Raw genomic sequence first — 18,318 nt, 5'->3', positions numbered from 1 at the left:
AGTCTGGCATTCAAACGCTTGGCTTCAAGAGGCATTCACCACGGAGTGTATGACATCCATAACATTGCTCCCGTTACCTGCCGAAAAACATGTCTTTTCCATGGATACCAGGGCATTGTGGCATCGCGGGAAGTGTCTTCGCCGATGCCCTTACAAACCAAGGCGTCTTTCTTCAGAGCTCTCCTCCCAGGCACCGTGTCTGACACTAGATGCTCTTTTGTATCTAAGGTTCGGTTCGTTTGGCTTTTTTAAGATTTTATCCGAGCCCTTTGAATGGATGGATTTCCGGGATCAGAGCTCACGCTAAGCAGTGCTTGTTGTGCGAGCCCTGACCCCTACCATCCGATCGCGCAATTCCATGTCAACGGCAGAATTTGGTGGCGAAAGCTTAACGTGCCGCAATGCTCGGCACGGTCCGTCCTGCCATCTGACGTCAACTGACCTTTAGCGCGACCGCTGCCACCGGCCGCAGGCCATACCTGTCAAGGGCAAATAGCGAGCGCCCTAAAGCGACTCGAACCCACCCCGCCACGGGTGGGTGGGTCGGAAGGCAGGCGCTCTAACCAACTGAGCCACCTGGACGGACGCATTTGTAGAATCAGTGGGATATTTTGCATGCCAGCGACATGCATGAAATCAAACTCATATTCTAACCATAGGCGACGTAATGTCAGGAAGACAAGCAGAGCTTAGCGGATCCTGGTGCGCTTGAAATGTGAAATGTGATTGAAATGCACGTTTCATACACAGCCACCTGTCCAATATCTCTGCACCACCAGCCTGCAAAACTTGTTGTGGCCAGATTACGTGCATTTATAACACTTATTGGGCGGATTTTCTGCTCTTGTTCGCAGACGCCCCTTTGTCAGGAGTCATCTGCTGGCAAACCACCTCCCGCGCACCCTCAGAACGCTGCTAGGCAACACCTAGCCACCAAATATGATGTTATATATGAACCGCGTAAGATGATTATTTGTTGCGAATTTCAAAGCGATCGGAGGAGTCCGCGAACGTGTGAAAACCGACATCGAATGTCATTTTTTATTTGTATGTCACATTTGGCATGACGTACCGTCATCTGGCACATCACATGAGAGGCAACGGCCAATTACCTCAAAGGAGATGCATTGTTCAGCATTCCTTGGTCTTGGTGGCATATCACAACGCTGTTTGTGTCATTTTAGAGATATGTCGTATATCCCATTGTTTGGGAGCCTCTGGAATGCGTGCATGGGAATGTCACAAATTGCCACCCGGTGAAAAACTGTATAGGTGCATGGTACACATTTGTGCCAAATTTCAAGGTGATCGAAGGAGTCTCTTTGCCATTTGGACTGGCGTGAAATGTATATATGTTAACACGTGCAAAGCTGTCAGTTCCAAGATTTAAATACCTCTGGACATGTACGGTGATTATTTGCTGCAAATTTCAAAGCAATCAGAGGAGTACGCGGATGTGTGAGGATCGACATCGAATGTGACATTTTTGATTTATACGTCACATTTTGCATGCCGTGCCGTCATACAGTGCATCATATGGGAAGAAGCGGCTAATTACGTCATAGGAGATGCATTGTTCAGCATTCATTAGTATTGGTTGCATATTTCGATGCCGTATGACTCGTTTTAGAGATATGTCATATATCCTATTGTTTGAGAGCCTATGGAATGTGTAAATTCAAATGTCGCAAGCTGCCACTTGGAGAAAAACTGCATACGTACATGGTACACATTTTAGCAGAAATTCAAAGTGATCGAAGGAGTCTCTCTGCTATTTTACTGACGTGCAATGTATATATGTTAACGCGTGCGAGGCCGTCTTTTCCAACATTTGAATGCCTCTGAAAGACGAACGTTTGAATGTCACAACCTAATATTAGGAGGCCACGTGGAGCGATACGATGTGACTGCTTATACCAAATTTTAAAGCAATCAAAATAGTCCCATTTTGAGTGACCTTGAACTTCTATGGTTTTTACCTGCGTGGTTTCAAATGTCACATCGGGGAAATGTGTAGTTATTGACTTGAATGCGTTGTTTTATCAACAAGCCAAATTGGGTCGAAATCTGCCGAGTCCAGGAATGTTCACTAAGCAATGATCTTGGACGACCTTGAACTTCTTGATATTAAATAACTCCTTTCTTTTGGGTGTCGTACTTCGTAGTTGTATATTCATCGGTGGTATAATTAGCTCCATCTGTGAGCCAAATTTCATTACAATCGGTAAGTAGATCGAATGTGACACGCGAATGTGAATGTGTGATATCGTTCTTACTTGCCGAACATAGCTCCTTCCTGGAATTGGGTTGTTTTGATCTGTTGGTAGGGTTGGTAGTTATTTGGTGAGAAGGTACGCATTTATTTCTTATCTTGACTTTGGTTTGTAATCATCTTACATTGTTATTCCGTTAGTAATACTGAGCATTTTAGATGCAAGTATTATTTGTCATGAATGGTGCAGAACACTAACACTGACAGTGTTGATTACTTCGTAGAAAATGGGATAAAAATAGATGACATCCAAAGCGACGATGCTGAGCAACAAGTGCTGTTGCAGAGGGGGAGTGAAAACAGTTCAGAACCATTGCATATTCATAGATATATTTGCATGTTTATTGCTTTTCTAGCATTGTTGCATGCCCCTACGCATAGCTGCATTGTGTAGAGGCAGGAATTGGGATGGAGAGCTGACATGGAGATCATGGTCTTACCTAAAAACCTCAGAGAGATGCATGTGAATAACTGGGTCCTTAAAGGAGATGGTTGTCCCCATTTTGTAGTTGTGCCTTTGGCTGTTGCCATGATGAAAGTAACTTGCTGTGGACTTTCATAGTTTTGATATCCATTTAGAACTCATGGTTGGGCATGTCAGTGTCATTTTGCGCCATTAGAGGTCCTAGCCCCATGATAGAGGGTATAAGTCAAGATTATAACTTACAGGAATACATGTAAAGAATGACCAAAGAATAATAATGTTTGAACAAGGTGCAGCCTCTGCTGTTAGATAACATATATGAAAATAAAGGAGGATTTATTACTTATATCAGCTAAAACCATCAGAAAGCATTATGTTTTCCCGCATGTCTTGTTCAATAAGCCTTGTTGGGTGCAGTTTAAATTTAAGATATAGTTCCAGTAGTTGCTGAAACAACAAAGTGTGGTTTATTTTGCATACCTATACCTTTGGTTTCATTCTTATTGTGGGAGCTGTGATAACAGAAATAAGCTGTTTGCTTTGCTCGGCATGGCCTATTTTAGTTCATACCATAAATATTTTTCATAAGTGGCATTGCTGTTTTGCAATGGCAAGCATGTGTGGCTCAGTTGACTTGACCCTTCATGATGGTAACATGACAAATATATAGACAATAGTACCACTGGTCACTCAAGGAAGATATGGGTGCAAAATGACCACAGTAGCTGGTGAGCCCTAGAACTCCAAATCAACAACAACAACAACAAGACTCAGGGAGTGTGTCGAGAATGCATATGGCTCCAAGTGTCCAACTGCAGCTCTCCTGCTGCATGCATTTTTCCATCACAGTATCAGACAGCCAACCTGGCTTGTTTCAGAGTTTGCCCTCCCTGGCATGATTGTGCCTGGCTCACGAGCTGTCCAGCTGCTATTGGGGACGCCTCGGCTCGCCCCTGGCCGCCATTTTTTCATGGCGGCCTGCCGCTCGCCTGACATGGCTGTGCCGGCGGCGTCTGGCGTGCCGACCGACTGCCAGCACCTCGCCTCGCCCTCCAGCGAGAACCTGCTGCTCTTCAGCGAGTCGCCGATGCGTCAGTGGTCGGGACGCGGGATCGCTACGAACGCCGGCGCCGACGAGCCACCGGCCGCGCCGGCCATCGTGTTGACGCCGGCCGAGGTGCCGGTCGCCGCTGAGCCGGAGCGCGAGGCGACGCCACAGCGGTCTGAGGCGGCCGCGCCCCCGCAGTCGGCCATGGTGATGTACCTGCGCAAGGCCTTGCGCGACCTGGTGGAGGCTAGGAACGAGGCTAAGGCACCGCATACAGTCGAGGTATGCGGCGGCCAGCGTGAGCGCGAGCTTTACCGGGCATCTGTAGCGGTGTGGTGACTGGCGTCGGTGTGTCACAGAAGGCAGAGTGGTATACTTTAAATGTGTCCGTGCCAATTGTTTGTTTTGACAATTCTAGGGTGACTCATGGAGTATTTGTCTTAATTCTTGGGTGCTCGTAGCGTAATTTGTCAGCTATCTCAAGGACAGCTGTTAGGCGGCCCCAGCTCAAATTAACATATCTCTGAACGTCAAGCATATTTTCGTTCCCTGGCACATTCAGTATCTCCTGCACATTCACCCTTCATGCAGATGTGGCCATATTCCAAAATTCATCCAGCGGGGTGTGCGGGAGGTAAATATAAATTGGTGCTTCCGTATTCGGGCTCGGGTGGACGGCGCACGCACAGCCTGCGTTCGCCGTGACTCGGACGGGAAATATTTTCGTGGCGTCACATATCATCTTCGCCGGACGCGCAAAATCTTTTTCTGCACCTCGATCGGAGTGGGACAGAAGGGGTGCAACATATTGAACTATAAAGACGTAACTTTGCGTGTCCAGGAAGGACCACAAGTGATGGAAAAGTTGTGTTGTATGCTACAATGAACATGATTTGTAGTTTCCATTCTTAGGGACACTCGAAGTACCTGCAACTGAAATTCTTGGGAATTGGCATGTGTAGATATTGTCACGACAGCTACGAAGGTGCAACCAAAAATGAGTCGCGTTGTGAGCATGCCTGGCAAAGATTCTACGTGCCGTCACGCAGAATAGAACATTCTTGGTGTCCTGTGAATATTCCCACAATTCATAGGCTGCTAATCCGTGGGCCCTTGACCCGGAGCCCTGACATCTGACCTGCCCGACCGATGTGCCAAGCCCAATGCGCCTAAATTCGGGTTGACCGCCGCTCGGTCCGATGCCGACTGGCCGATCTTGAGCAAGAGGAGTGACAGGCAGGGAACTTAAGCTGGCGCGTTAGCATGACAAAACATCGACGTTCTTGCCACCCAAGTGGCCCAACATTGTGACACTGACGTGTGGCACTCATAACCACAAGTAACACATCATGGTGAGGCCCGAGAGCTTTTTATCGTCCAAACACCTGTAGAACCGCCATTGCTATTAATCTCCTGACTGGATAAACCCTGAAAGGGGTTTCCTGCATTGGTGTCCAGCCTAGTACGCGCCATTTCGTCCCTTTCCCCTCCCTGCCGCGTCGCTCTCGCCCCGTCTGAGCCGGCTGGGGTCGTCCCCAGGTGCTGACGCGGCACGTGGTGGTGGCATACAGCGAGGCGGCGCCGGCAGACCATCAGCACTTCTTCCGTATCCTGGCCGATGAGCACGGCGTCGACCACGCCAAGGTGGCGTCTGCCGCCAGCGAACTGTCCGGCATGCAGGTGAGACTTGCACTGGTCGACGCAGGTGTGGGGGAGGGTATGGAAGGGGAAAGGCGTGGAGCGGAGGTTGGAGAGAGCACTGGAGTCTGAAGTGCTAGTGTGTATCGTGGAGTGGGCCCACATGGCGTATTGCACCTGTCGGAAGTAGGTGCAGTGGTAAGAGGTATGTGTTGGTGTTAATTAGTTGGCCTGTAGTCGTACTGTTCTCTTGCTACAGATAGATTTTCCGATGATGTCAGCTACTTAACATTGTTTTCCTAGGACATTGCAGGAAAAGGCGAGATAGTTCACAAGAAAAGGCGAGACGGCACGTTATCCAAGCGTCGCCATAGGGCTTCCCATGTCACCATGCCATGCCAAGGCCTTTTGTGGCGGGTCACTAGCATGTCCTGCTTGTCCCCTGGTAGATTTGGTAGCATTGGTTGTAATGCGGTGATACGCCAGAGATTGGGCGCTCCAGGTTATGCGCTGTTGGCGTGCGCAGCTCAGTCCCGGTGTAGACAGCGCGCCGCTCTGCGCCGTAGGAGGGGGCTCAACAGTTGAAGAGGGAGGAAGCGCTGGCCGCTCTGCTTCAGCCCGACTACGTGTGGATCTTCAAGCAGCTCGGGCGCACCGAGGGTGGCGTCAAGTTTCTGGTGGACATGCGAGCACACCTGCTGGTGAGGTCAACCACCAGTTTCACGCCTCTGGTGTGGGTGGATAATAGCTTTACTCACGCGCATCAAGCGTCTTCTGAACGTTACGTTGCTTAGGAACGTTCTGCTGTCGTTGTGTGCATGACTTGTCATGAAATGCTCTAACACGGATTTCGTCGTAAGCTTTCCGAACTGACTGATCCTGGTTTCGTCACAGGCTTTCAGAACTGACTGGTCCTAGGTCTTTGGTGCAACCTGGCCTATTATACGATAAAGCCATTGTAATTATACATGTCGAAGAGCACGAAAACATTGTTTGGCATCGAAGAAATGACTGTACGTTTCTTCATATGATTCACTTCTGCTTTGTGCCTTCTCGCTGCTTGTCCCTTAACATATCATAATGTCCTCACGGGACTCTCTCCAACTTATTCGTAATCCGTTTGCTGTTCCGGTAGCCTTGCCTGTGGTCTATCAGCCCGTGTCATTCTCGTCATGCTCGAAGAAGTAATGGTAGTCAACGCCCTCACGAGACTCTCCAAGTTATTTGTAATCTGTTTTCTGTTTTAGTAGCCCTGTCTTTGAAGTATGAGTCTGTAGCCTTCTGGTCATCCTCACCCGGGCGCGACCTGTCTGCCTGGCCGTGACCTTCTCGTCATCCTCACCCGGGCGTGACGTGTCTGCTTTGCTGTGGCCGTCCGGTCACGCTCACCCCGGCTGCCGCAGCGCGTGCTCAGCGCCACCGACGCGTCCGACCCGGCCGCCGCCCTGCTGCGTTCGCTCGGCTCGGCGCTGAAGGAGCTCATCGCGCTCTGGTTCTCGGTCGGCTTCCTCCAGTTGGAGCGTATCACATGGCAGTCGCCCTGCGGTATGCTGGAGAAGGTGCGCCCTGGCTCGGCCCGCGGCGGCTCGTGCGGTGCAGGTCAAACCAGCAGGGCACTCGTGAAGTGTGTTGTCGGTGTTGAAAGGGAGGCACCACCCCGGTTGTGAATGGCCAGCTTGAGGTCAATTTTCCCGCCAGCGCTCTCGAGCTGGGCTTGATCTGAAGCAACGTCTGCACGCGTGGAGAGTTATGGCCGTGGACGGGTTAAGTCGAGCGAGTGCCCATTGTTCATCTGGCACCACGAGTCATGGGGCCAACGTCGTGAGTCGACCGGGAGGTGTGCGTGGCCGCTCTCCTGCGCCCGGGGCGCGCGGTGGCGGCTGGCCGTGACACGCCGCGCCGGCCACAGGTGTCCGAGTACGAGGCCGTGCACCCGGTGCGCAACTGGACCGACCTGAAGCGGCGCGTCGGCCCGTACCGGCGCTGCTTCGTGTTCACGCACAACGCCATGCCGTCGGAGCCGGTGGTGGTGCTGCACACGGCTCTTACGCCCGACATCTCCAGCTCCATCCAGGATATCGTGCGCAAACCGCGCCGCTTCTCATGTGAGTGGGGAGCACGGGCGAAGGGGGAGGGTGGCTACTGAAGGGTATGTGCCCCTGGCAGGAGAGATGCAGTGTGGTGAGACAGCGGTGTTGGTGATTGGGAATTAATGTCGCGTGGACTTCGCGAAGACTTATATCTATGAATGCCTCCATTTTTGACCATTTTCTTTCGGCCAGTGACCGAATATATTTGGTTGCGGTGTCTCCTCAACCCAGTCAGTGCTTTGGTATGATGGGCCCACTCCCAACACTCCAAAGGAAACTTTGTGCTCATGGCATAGACTCCTTGGATTTCAGCCCACCTTTAAAACCGAACCCAGAGTGTCGGCATAACCGAAAGCATGGAAGCCAGAACAATATCTGAAGCCTCCTAGTCATATCGGGGTCTTTCAGGCTTCCGCCCTGGAGCCCCTATTTCTGCGTCCTTTGAGCGATCTTAGCTTCCTTACAGATGACGCGGTGGTGGACTGGTACGCGAACAACGTCCTCATTTTGGCCAGCGGCTTGAGATTTGTCTTCAAGAGCACCTTCAGATAGATATGATGTGCTCTGGCTTCCCATGATGATTGGTTTGGACTTAACGGTCCTAAAGCCAGCGCAGACAAGTTTTGTCTGAAAAGACAAATCTTGGTGACCGCCCAATTACATGCACGGAGGTTTGAACTCAGCGCACGTCATTGGGCGGTCAGCAAGTGGTGCGTGAAACCTCCCAGTTTATCTTCGCAAATCACCATCTCGTTCCCTGCTTAAAAGTAGGACGTCTTGGTTTAGTTTGCGATCGCACGCCGTGACGACATTCTGCCGGCTTATCGCATCTGAAGCACTCTGCCCCCACCCCCTGCCTTATCACCGATCAGGGCGATGCGGTTAATTTTTTAAAGATCCGATGATCTTTGATGATGAACGATCCGGTACCAGTACGCATGGCATGTCCAGAATATCCCCCCTTCCAAATTAGAGCTACGCAGTCCATGCTATTTTTTAACACAAAAATATATCACCGATTTGGCCTGCCCCAGAATTTGGGACGGCTTTCAGTTGAGTGTTTGGTGAGGTACCAGGCGCTCACACTGCTACACAGGGTGTGTCGCACAGGGGAACCGGAGACCCTGGCCATCGACATCCACACCGCAGCAGGGACTCAACAGAACAGCACCCCACTGGATGGTGACTTGTATGTCGCCCGGTCCACGGCCGAGATGGGGCAGCAGTGCCCTTGGTCGCGGGCGGCTGCCCAGTATAACGAGCTGCCGCCTGATCTGCCGCCACTTCCTGCGCCGACTTTTCAGTCAGCTCTGAAACACCACCCGCCGAGTGGCTCTCAGGCACTTTATTACTATTTCTCGGCCTCTGCACTTTCTCCAGCTGCGCGTTGACCCGCCGTATGCGTGTTTGTGTGGGCTAGTGGGCGTTTGTGGTGCTTGCTTTTGAAATCCTGCGACATTTCGCTTTTTTGACGATGGGTGGTAATAGCCATGAAATATGTTGCGTTTTTGTTTGAAAAATATAATAAGTAGTCCTTGCTAAACGTACGTCATGCACTTGTTTAGATAACCCCACTATCCAGCCTCAAGCTCAGGTAAAACCCCTGGGAAACTACGAAGTGAACATATTTCGGTCGCTTGTCATTTATCAATCTGTTACACGCTGATAACCATTGATACTCTAAAATTCAACACAGGGCTGAGCTTAACGGTTATTTTGATAAGATACAGCATAGAATACGCCATTTTAACATATTCTACTTTTTCTTCCATTCGTATCTGTTAACTACTAAGTAAAATGATGCGTCTGTCTATTTGTTGTCGTTTGGACCCATGCTTAGGGCAAACGGCGGGTCGCAAGAAAGTGAAATTGTGACGCTGCGCACATGCGTACGAGACGACGTGTCCTGGCCAGTTCCTTGCCGGTGCGTCGAACAGACAGCTTGTGGCGCTTGTTGCGAAATGCGTTTTTAACCCATTGGTTTTTTGTGGGCTCGACGTGGTTTATGGCGTCAGTGTGCATGTCCGGCGCCTCGTGAGTACGCCGGCGCGCCTGGTGTGCGATGACGTGCTTTCTGTGGCGTCGCGCTCTCGCAGTGTCGGAGTACCTGCAGGGGGGAGCGGAGGACATGCTGCTCAATGATGAGGACCCTGCGCAGATCACATCCGCCATCTTCTACTCTATATCGTCCACGCAGAAGGGCCTGCAGGTCAGGCTATGATTACGATGCTATTGAGATAACCCGTGGCTGTGGCTTCAAGAACAGATGTTGCGTTTTGTAGTGGAGGCGAATTCATTTCGAGAATTAGTATAAGGTTTATGCGTTCAGCAACTAACAATGGCCCCGCTGTCGCGTGTGAAAATGGTGTGGCGATGCCAGTATAGTAGTCTGATAGATGAGACAGTAGTATTAGCATTATTCCTCGGAAAAACCAGGAGAATGGAGATATAGTTCGGTTGATATTTCCGTAGCATGTCTTTATCGAAACAATAGCAGAAGAGCAGAGGTTAATTCTACTGCCTTATCTTAACAATAGCAGAGGCTAATACTACTGTCTTATCTATGTGAATAATGTTCCTCGCTAAGGCACTGGACAGCTTACGTAATTACTGTGATATATCAACATGTTGTTCAGTATACTCATATACTGTTATGGACCATGCCCTATTCGCATGATTAGCCGAATCGGTGACTTAAAATTGCTTGTAAGGTATATGAGGCTACAAATAGCCTGTAAATGTTATTTTCTTTTGCACATGTGTTTGACAAGCTGCTTATAACCGTGTATGAGTTTATATCGAATCGGCACATGTGACGTTACCGACTGCTCCGCTAAGGGTGTCGTTAATAACAAATGTGTGTGTGTGTGGGGGGGGGGGGGGGGGTTCTGCGATGGGCGACGTGCGCAGCTGCCTGGCCGCCGCTGGATATGCGCCGCCGGCTGCCGCTGTCGCGCCTCCCCACAAGTGCGAATTTGTAATGAGGAGCCCATTGGTCAGCATACGAGCCCGATGATGTTAGCGCACGACTCGGCACGTTGTGGCTCCGGTACACCCGACATCAACGCACACTCATGTGAGCCACAGAGCTAGGATGAAGCGGGTGACCGGGGCATTGGCGGGATGGTGGGTCCGGTCAGGCACCATGAACGGCTGTCTCCCCGCCCGTGGCTATGCGGCCCTTAACCACGGTACCCCACCTCCACCCTTTATCTTGCGATAATATTTAAACGGGGCGAGAACGGAACCGCATGCGTTCGAATACGCCCAACTGGCAAGGGTCCCACGCACTGGCGAATTATATTGACAAGAGCCCTCTGGGTAATGGCCCAGGGACCTCCCGGCCTCAACTAATCCACGCAGACTCCGTGCACTCGGCGCCACACCACACTCACTCCAAGCATTCTCATCCTCTGCCGCCCACATCATCCCATTCATCCCTTGGCTTGCACACGAGTGGGACCCCCTTCTTATTTCCTGCGTCTTGGCATTATAATTGCCTCGTCTGCGTGGGTCCTCTTTAAGTTAAATTCATTTATCACATTTCGATCTTGCCATAAAGACACGTTTAAGCGCTGTTTAAAGTGTATCACGTTAATTTGTCAGCTTGGCACCGACGTAGCTGCTGGGCCAACACCGGGTGTCCGAAGCTCGACGGCGACTCGTTCCCCCGCCTGACCTCCAGGGTGACGGCTCCCTGTTTGGACGACGCTCCCCACGTTCCGTCCATGATGGGCGGCCCACCATTCCCACGGCCACACCCACCGCTTGCAGCTCCCCGCTGCCGCGCATGCGCCCTAGGCAGCGCCTCGTCCAATACGGAGGCGTCGCTTCCGGCACTTCTGCACTCTCGCCTCCCGCCCACCGGAACAGGCTTTGCGAGGCACCACCCCACGGCGCGCCCATCAGAGGCCTGGGGGTAGACTATGGGACGGTGGAGCCCCTCGGCAGACGACGAGCGCCCGGCGCGACCTGCGTCCACGCCTTACGGTCTCCTCGGCCGGTGCGCTCTGGAGACTCGGCCTGACCGGCCTGTCCGGCGACCTGATTCCTCGTCGCCTTCCCTATGAGCTTCGGTGGCGGGATCTCTATAATATCCCGTCACTAATCGTTCATAAGGCCCGGCGTACACCACGTCGGAAGACAGCAGACTGAATCCCGTCCTCTTCCAAGGCGGAGACACCACGGATAGACTCCGCTACCGCCACGCACAATCAAGCATCCCGGGCGGTCTCCACGGGTTCTGGGTCACATCGTGACCAATGCCTCTTTATGCCGTCACGCCTGGGGTCAAGTGGGAAACAAAAACGAGTCAGCCGTCTCCGAAAAAAGCGAAGCTGTGCCTTGAGCCGCGCTACCCACAAGCGTCTATCTGCGTAGAAGCAGGACTACGGTCGTCTGGTTTCTCGTCCTTGTAGCCACGCCGGCTGCTCACTTGCCGGCGGGCCGCGAGCAGTGGACCGCTCCGTCCATCCACACCGCAAGATACCGCCATCTACCGGAGGGTCGCGGGTGCCTGCGCCGCCATCGCGCACCGCTGGGTGCTGCCCTCTGCCGCGATTGCCCGTGTCGGCTGACAGATGGCGTATGTGTCTCCTTCCGAACGCTGTCCCGGACGACGCCCCGCGAGCAACCTTCCCTGATCTCGCATAACTGCGGGCGATCCCTCGAGATGTAGCGGGCTCGGCGTACCTCACCGCTATGCCTCAACAGCCCGGCAGGCGGCCTCCCTTCGACCTCTAGCTGGCATCCTGTCATCCTGGATCATGTCCGGTTCGGAAAATTCGACGCCGTTCTCCCCTACGCCGAGCTTCCGGCGCCCGTATCGGATCCCTCTCAGACGAGATGGGCCCTCGCCAACCAAACATCGTGCATCGCTCGGTCAGAGAGCGATCCAGACCTAGCGAAACGGGGGAGGAATGTAGAAGACGGGCAATATACGCGCTCGCTGAGGGAATCCGTCCAGCGCGTGCGCTGAGCGGAGCTAGACCGCGCTAACCTATTTAACAGCGAGGCGAGCGGAAAAAAGAGAAGAACATGAATAAAGGGGAGGACAACGACAAAGGAAACGAAACAAAGCAGAACACAAAAAGAGGAATCGAAGTCACCCACGCGCGGATACCTAACTGAACCAGCTGATTTGTCGGGACGGACGAGTGATAAAGCGAAGGAAGGGGCAGCATGCACATGAAGTGTGAGCAGGCGCACCGGGCGGAGCTTGGTAAGAGCTCGGCGTCCCGCGACGGATCGAGGGGAGAGGCGGAATGCAAGCAACCAACTGAACGGCAAGCGGGTGTAGGCATGTGCGGACGTCCGGTGAGACCATCCCGTCCATTGACCCGGCAAGGCGATCAAAACGGATGGCAAAAGGGCAGCGCGATTGTGAGCGGGTCGCGCACGCGCGCTGGCCGTGCCCCGGCAGGAATTCGGCGTCTTATAAAAACAACAACAAAAAACGCACCCACACCAGCGACAACGGGAACGGAATACCAAACGCCCAGTTGGCGGGAAAACGAACCTAGGTCTGTGCGAAAGTCCCACGAGACTATGCAGTCCGTCGGTCCAGGGCAAAGCGATCAACAACGAATGGTGGGAAGGCGGCGTGGTCGTGAGAGAAGCCAAGCATGCGCGCTGGGTCGAACCCGTGAGGGTCCAGCCACCTCGAGCTATAAAAAACTAAGGGAACAAGATAAGGTGAACCGTCCACCCAACCCACATTCTACCACCATTGCCGGCGGAGACCTCCGGAGACATGTCGGCGCAACCCGTGCGCCGCGTCTGGCCGCGACGGCGGCCAGGCGAGTGCCCAGACAAGCCGCAGTGCCTCTACATGGCCTCCTCCACCGGCAATTCCAGACAGCTACGGGACGGGTCAACGAGCGGGCCGCTGCGCCCAAGCATGCATCCAGGGCCCCGGACACAGCACCGACCCAACACCGGGCCGAGTGTCCCCTCGCCGCCCGAGCCAACCTCATCCAGCCTCGCTTCATCGCTAAACCATTACAATGCAAACCGTGATCTGTATTGACACACAAAGAAAACGAGGAAACAACCACTCACACAGCGACACACCAGTCCATCGCTTCACGCGGGTTCAGCGTCGAGCCGCGCGGCACCTTGCCTGGCGTTGTTTTGGGGACGTGAGCTGATCGGTCGGATCGTCGAGCCGAGCTGCAGTCATCTCTCGGCCTGATGGACGTGTTTGTTCGCGGGGGGAGGCCTCCACCATGGCCGGCTGGTTCACTTTCACACGCTCTGCGCGCGAAGCCCCTCCGGTCCCGGACGGGTGGCGTGCAAAACGACGATGCATGAAAATGTACGCCTACGCAAACAATACGCTAGTGACGACTTTTCACTACAGAAAAACACGCTCCGCTTTTGTTAATGTTCGATCGTTCCAGAATGCTGGTGGGTAAATTGTTCTTGTGTGTCTTGTTATTAACGGAGCTGAACGGGTAATTGGTCCTGGTCGACGCCAGCCTGACCCACACCCGTCCCCTCAGGGCATCGAGCTGGGCAACTACCTGATCAAGCGTGTAGTGCGCGAGCTGCTGGCCGAGTACCCGCACCTGAGCCAGTTCTCCAGCCTGTCACCGATCCCCGGGTTCAAGAGCTGGCTCACTACCGAGATCAACAAGGCCGAGCGGGGTGGGTCCACAGACTGCCGTCCAGGCACACTCGTCCGCACGGCCGTCGGCTGCTGGCATTCCACTTGTGGTGGGATTTGAGGCCCAAGGATATTTCGACGGGTTTGTTAAACATTACCCTACCCCCCCCCCCCCCCAAAGGGACTTGATCCGGATACTCATGCTTATAGGTAAGTCATTGCGTGCTATTGTTGAAGGAATGAGGGGTCTTGCTGGTTTGCTGACAAGCTTTGTAAGGTATATATTTGCCTGCCATTGAAATGTGGAAAACTGGCCAAATGCTCTCTCCAATATTGCATAACTATATTCACCTGGCTTATATTTGCACATATTTATTGGTTACAGACCGTTAAGACAATAGCTGACATGCATAATGGCATGTAATTGTGCATTTCAGAAGGTCTGAACGACGCTTGATGGATGCAGTCGTGCTGTTAGTCTCGCTAGACTTAGGACTTCGAGGCCAAATATCCTAGAAACTGAATGCTCTGTTTTGGTGATTTGAATTACCAATCCAGTGCTCCTGCTGCCTTCGCTGGCGTCTGACCCACTCCCGCCGACTGACCCTGTCTCCTCCCACGTCCGTCGACTGACCTCATCTCCTCCCACGCCCGCCGACTGACCCTGTCTCCTCCCACGTCCGTCGACTGACCTCATCTCCTCCCACGCCCGCCGACTGACCCTGTCTCCTCCCACGTCCGTCGACTGACCTCATCTCCTCCCACGCCCGCCGACTGACCTTGTCTGCTCCCACGTCCGCCGACTGACCTCATCTCCTCCCACGCCCGCCGACTGACCTTGTCTGTTCCCACGTCCGTCGACTGACCTCATCTCCTCCCACGCCCGTCGACTGACCCTGTCTCCTCCCACGTCCGTCGACTGACCTCATCTCCTCCCACGACCGCCGACTGACCTTGTCTCCTCCCACGTCCGTCGACCGACCTCATCTCCTCCCACGCCCGCCGACTAACCCTATCTCCTCCCACGTCCGTCGACTGACACTGTCTCCTCCCACGCTCGCCGACTGACCCTGTCTCCTCCCACGTCCGTCGACTGACCTCATCTCCTCCCACGCCCGCCGACTGACCTTGTCTCCTCCCACGTCCGTCGACTGACCTCATCTCCTCCCACGCCCGCCGACTGACCTTGTCTGTTCCCACGTCCGTCGACTGACCTCATCTCCTCCCACGCCCATCGACTGACCTCGTCTCCTCCCACGTCCGTCGACCGACCTCATCTCCTCCCACGCCCGCCGACTGACCCTGTCTCCTCCCACGTCCGTCGATTGACCTCATCTCCTCCCACGCCCGCCGACTGACCCTGTCTCCCCCCACGTCCGTCAACTGACGTCATCTCCTCCTACGCCCGCCGACTAACCCTGTCTCCTCCCACGTCCGTCGACCGACCTCATCTCCTCCCACGCCCGCCGACTGACCTTGTCTCCTCCCACGTCCGTCGACCGACCTCATCTCCTCCCACGCCCGCCGACTAACCCTGTCTCCTCCCACGTCCGTCGACTGACCTCATCTCCTCCCACGCCCGCCGACTGACCCTGTCTCCTCCCACGTCCGTCGACTGACCTCATCTCCTCCCACGCCCGCCGACTCACCTTGTCTCCTCCCACGTCCGTCGACTGACTTCATCTCCTCCCACGCCCGCCGACTGACCTTGTCTGTTCCCACGTCCGTCGACTGACCTCATCTCCTCCCACGCCCGTCGACTGACCCTGTCTCCTCCCACGTCCGTCGACTGACCTCATCTCCTCCCACGCCCGCCGACTGACCTTGTCTCCTCCCACGTCCGTCGACTGACCTCATCTCCTCCCACGCCCGCCGACTGACCTTGTCTCCTCCCACGTCCGTCGACTGACCTCATCTCCTCCCACGCCCGCCGACTGACCTTGTCTGTTCCCACGTCCGTCGACTGACTTCATCTCCTCCCACGCTCGCCGACTGACCTTGTCTCCTCCCACGTCCGTCGACTGACCTCATCTCCTCCCACGTCCGTCGACTGACCTCATCTCCTCCCACACCCGCTGACTGACCCTGTCTCCTCCCACACCCGCTGACTGACCCTGTCTCCTCCCACGCCCGCCGGCTTACCCTGTCTCCTCCGATGCCCGCCGACTGACCCTGTCTGTTCCCACGCCCGCCGACTGACCCTGTGTGTTCCCACGCCCGCTGACTGACCCTGTCTCCGCCCACGCCCGCCGACTGACCTTGTCTCCTCCTATGTCTGCCGACTGGCCTCATGTCCTCCCACGCCCACCGACTGAGCCTGTCCCCCCCCCCCCACGCCCACCGACTGACCTTGTCTCCTCCCACGTCCGTCGACTGACCCTGTCTGTTCCCACGCCCGCTGACTGAGCCCGTCTCCCCGCACGCTCGCCGACTGACCCTGTCTCCTCCCACGTCCGTCGACTGACCTCATCTCCTCCCACGCCCGCCGACTGACCTTGTCTCCTCCCACGTCCGTCGACTGACCTCATCTCCTCCTACGCCCGCCGACTGACCCTGTCTCCCCGTCAGGCCAATGCGAGTTGCTGAAGCCGGAAGAGTGGGCCGAGCTGGCTCAGCTGGCGGAGGCGGACGGGCCGGCGGACGCGCTGCGCCAGCTGCGGCGCCTGGTCGGCTCGTGCGGCTGGCTCGAGGAGGACGGTCAGCTATGCGAGCTACTGCGGCCGCCGTTGATGCGCCTCTGCGCGCGTTACCTGTACCGCGAGAAGCGACGCGGCTCGGCGCTCGACAGCGTCGGTGAGCGAGACCCCGACGGCGCTCACGGGAAGCCCCTGGTAGAGCTGTCGGGGCACGACGGGTTGTGCGAGATGCGTTGAAGTACGGTGCGAAGGCGTGCTGGGCTGTGTAGCGTGGTGATGGACGAATGAAATGCGTTAGAATGTTTGCACTAGCAAAAGCGTTGCGGTGCGGTTGTCGTTTTGCTGATCACTGCCAGGTGCTGACGTTGGCCGGCACATTATGACGGGCTTCCCACTTGGCCTTGATATACCACATTCGAGCGGCGCGACTCGCTCGGCGTGTCGTCCGCATTCCCGGTCGGTCGCCGTGCCAAGCGCGTGTCGCTGACGGCGTCGCATCGCGCCGCAGCCAACTTCCACCTGCGGAACGGGGCGGTGATGTGGCGGCTCAACTGGCGGGCCGACCTGACGCCGCGCGGCCTCACCAACTCCTGCGGCATCATGGTCAACTACAGGTGAGCCGGCGGCGCCGGGCCGGAGCTGGCGAGGCAGCCCACCGACTGTGCCGCTGCGGCGGTGGTCAGGAGGGGAGGGAGGTGGCAGCGTCACACGTGGCTGGCTGCCGGAACGGTTGATGCTGTGGTGGGGCCTGGCTGGTCGGAGGTAAGTCGACGCTGGCTGGAAGTTTTCCGTACCGCCGTGCATGACAGGTGCTGGTTGTCGCTGGTCTGGTGACTGATATGAGCGTGAATGTGTGATTTAGCCTTTCGAGCTGTTGCCTTTCATCGAGTTTGCTGCTGCATGCAAGTCACGACTGTGCGCGAGATGTGATTGCATGTGCGCTGTGAGGCGCTGGATGACTTCGTGCAGTCGATGCACCCATTGCCCCCAAATCATAATCATCACGAGACTGTAAATGGCCATTCGTGTCCACAAAGCATGCACATGTCCGCTGTGCTGTTTCACGGTCATAAATCTCGCTCAGTGCCACGCGGTTTCCCCTGAATGCCACGCCTTTGTCCATTGCCTAATAAACGACTTGGCTGCCCAGCCCTTCTAGCGTTTCTGGGAAAGGTGCCCGCCGTTTCGGTGTTCCCGTCGCCCTGTTTCCGACACTCCCCCGCCCTCCGCCGTCAGATACTTCCTGGACCAGACGCAGCACAACAGCGAGCAGTACCTGTCCACTCAGACCATCGCGGCCTCCGAATCGATCCGCGAGATGGCGGAGGCGGCGGCGTCGCTGGCGCGGGCCCGCGCCGCCCTCTGAGCCCTGATCTCAGCCCGCGCGCCGGGCGACACCAGAGGAAAACGGGCTGCTCATGACCAGCTGGCCCGTGCCGTGCCGGCCACGCTGCAGTGCAATAGCTTAATGCAATCGGCGCCTTTGTGTGCTGTCCGTGGGCTGTTTTGGGCTGGGACGGGGCGGGCTCGGGAGGCCGGGCTTGTTTGCTAGGGCGGGACGGGTTCGGGAGGCCGGGCTTGGTAGCTGGGGCGGGGCGGGCTC

General features: G+C 55.2%; 1 protein-coding gene across 5 annotated transcripts; it reads left to right on the top strand.

The window, feature by feature from the left end:
• Positions 1-1,973: 1,973 nt before the first annotated feature.
• On the top strand, positions 1,974-18,248 carry LOC119099968 (malonyl-CoA decarboxylase, mitochondrial). 5 transcript variants are annotated; one of them, XM_037223083.1, is made up of 11 exons: positions 1,974-2,224; positions 3,575-4,026; positions 5,284-5,424; positions 5,949-6,083; positions 6,786-6,941; positions 7,292-7,487; positions 9,569-9,681; positions 13,976-14,120; positions 16,648-16,872; positions 17,224-17,329; positions 17,952-18,248. In XM_037223083.1, the coding sequence occupies exons 2-11, from the start codon at positions 3,592-3,594 to the stop codon at positions 18,079-18,081; spliced, it is 1,782 nt and encodes a 593-aa protein (XP_037078978.1). In that variant the 5' UTR covers positions 1,974-2,224; positions 3,575-3,591; the 3' UTR covers positions 18,082-18,248. The 5 variants fall into 5 exon arrangements, with proteins under 5 accessions (XP_037078978.1, XP_037078979.1, XP_037078980.1 ...); XM_037223084.1 differs by lacking the exon at positions 1,974-2,224 and adding an exon at positions 2,253-2,351; XM_037223081.1 differs by lacking the exon at positions 1,974-2,224 and adding an exon at positions 2,402-2,574.
• The last annotated feature ends 70 nt before the right edge of the window (positions 18,249-18,318 follow it).

Source organism: Pollicipes pollicipes, unplaced genomic scaffold (assembly GCF_011947565.3).
Source record: "Pollicipes pollicipes isolate AB1234 unplaced genomic scaffold, Ppol_2.1 Scaffold_4881;HRSCAF=5763_pilon_pilon_pilon, whole genome shotgun sequence".
NCBI lineage: Eukaryota > Metazoa > Arthropoda > Thecostraca > Pollicipedomorpha > Pollicipedidae > Pollicipes > Pollicipes pollicipes.
The sequence above is the reverse complement of the archived record's forward strand: the minus strand, read 5'-3'. Positions and strand labels throughout refer to the sequence as shown.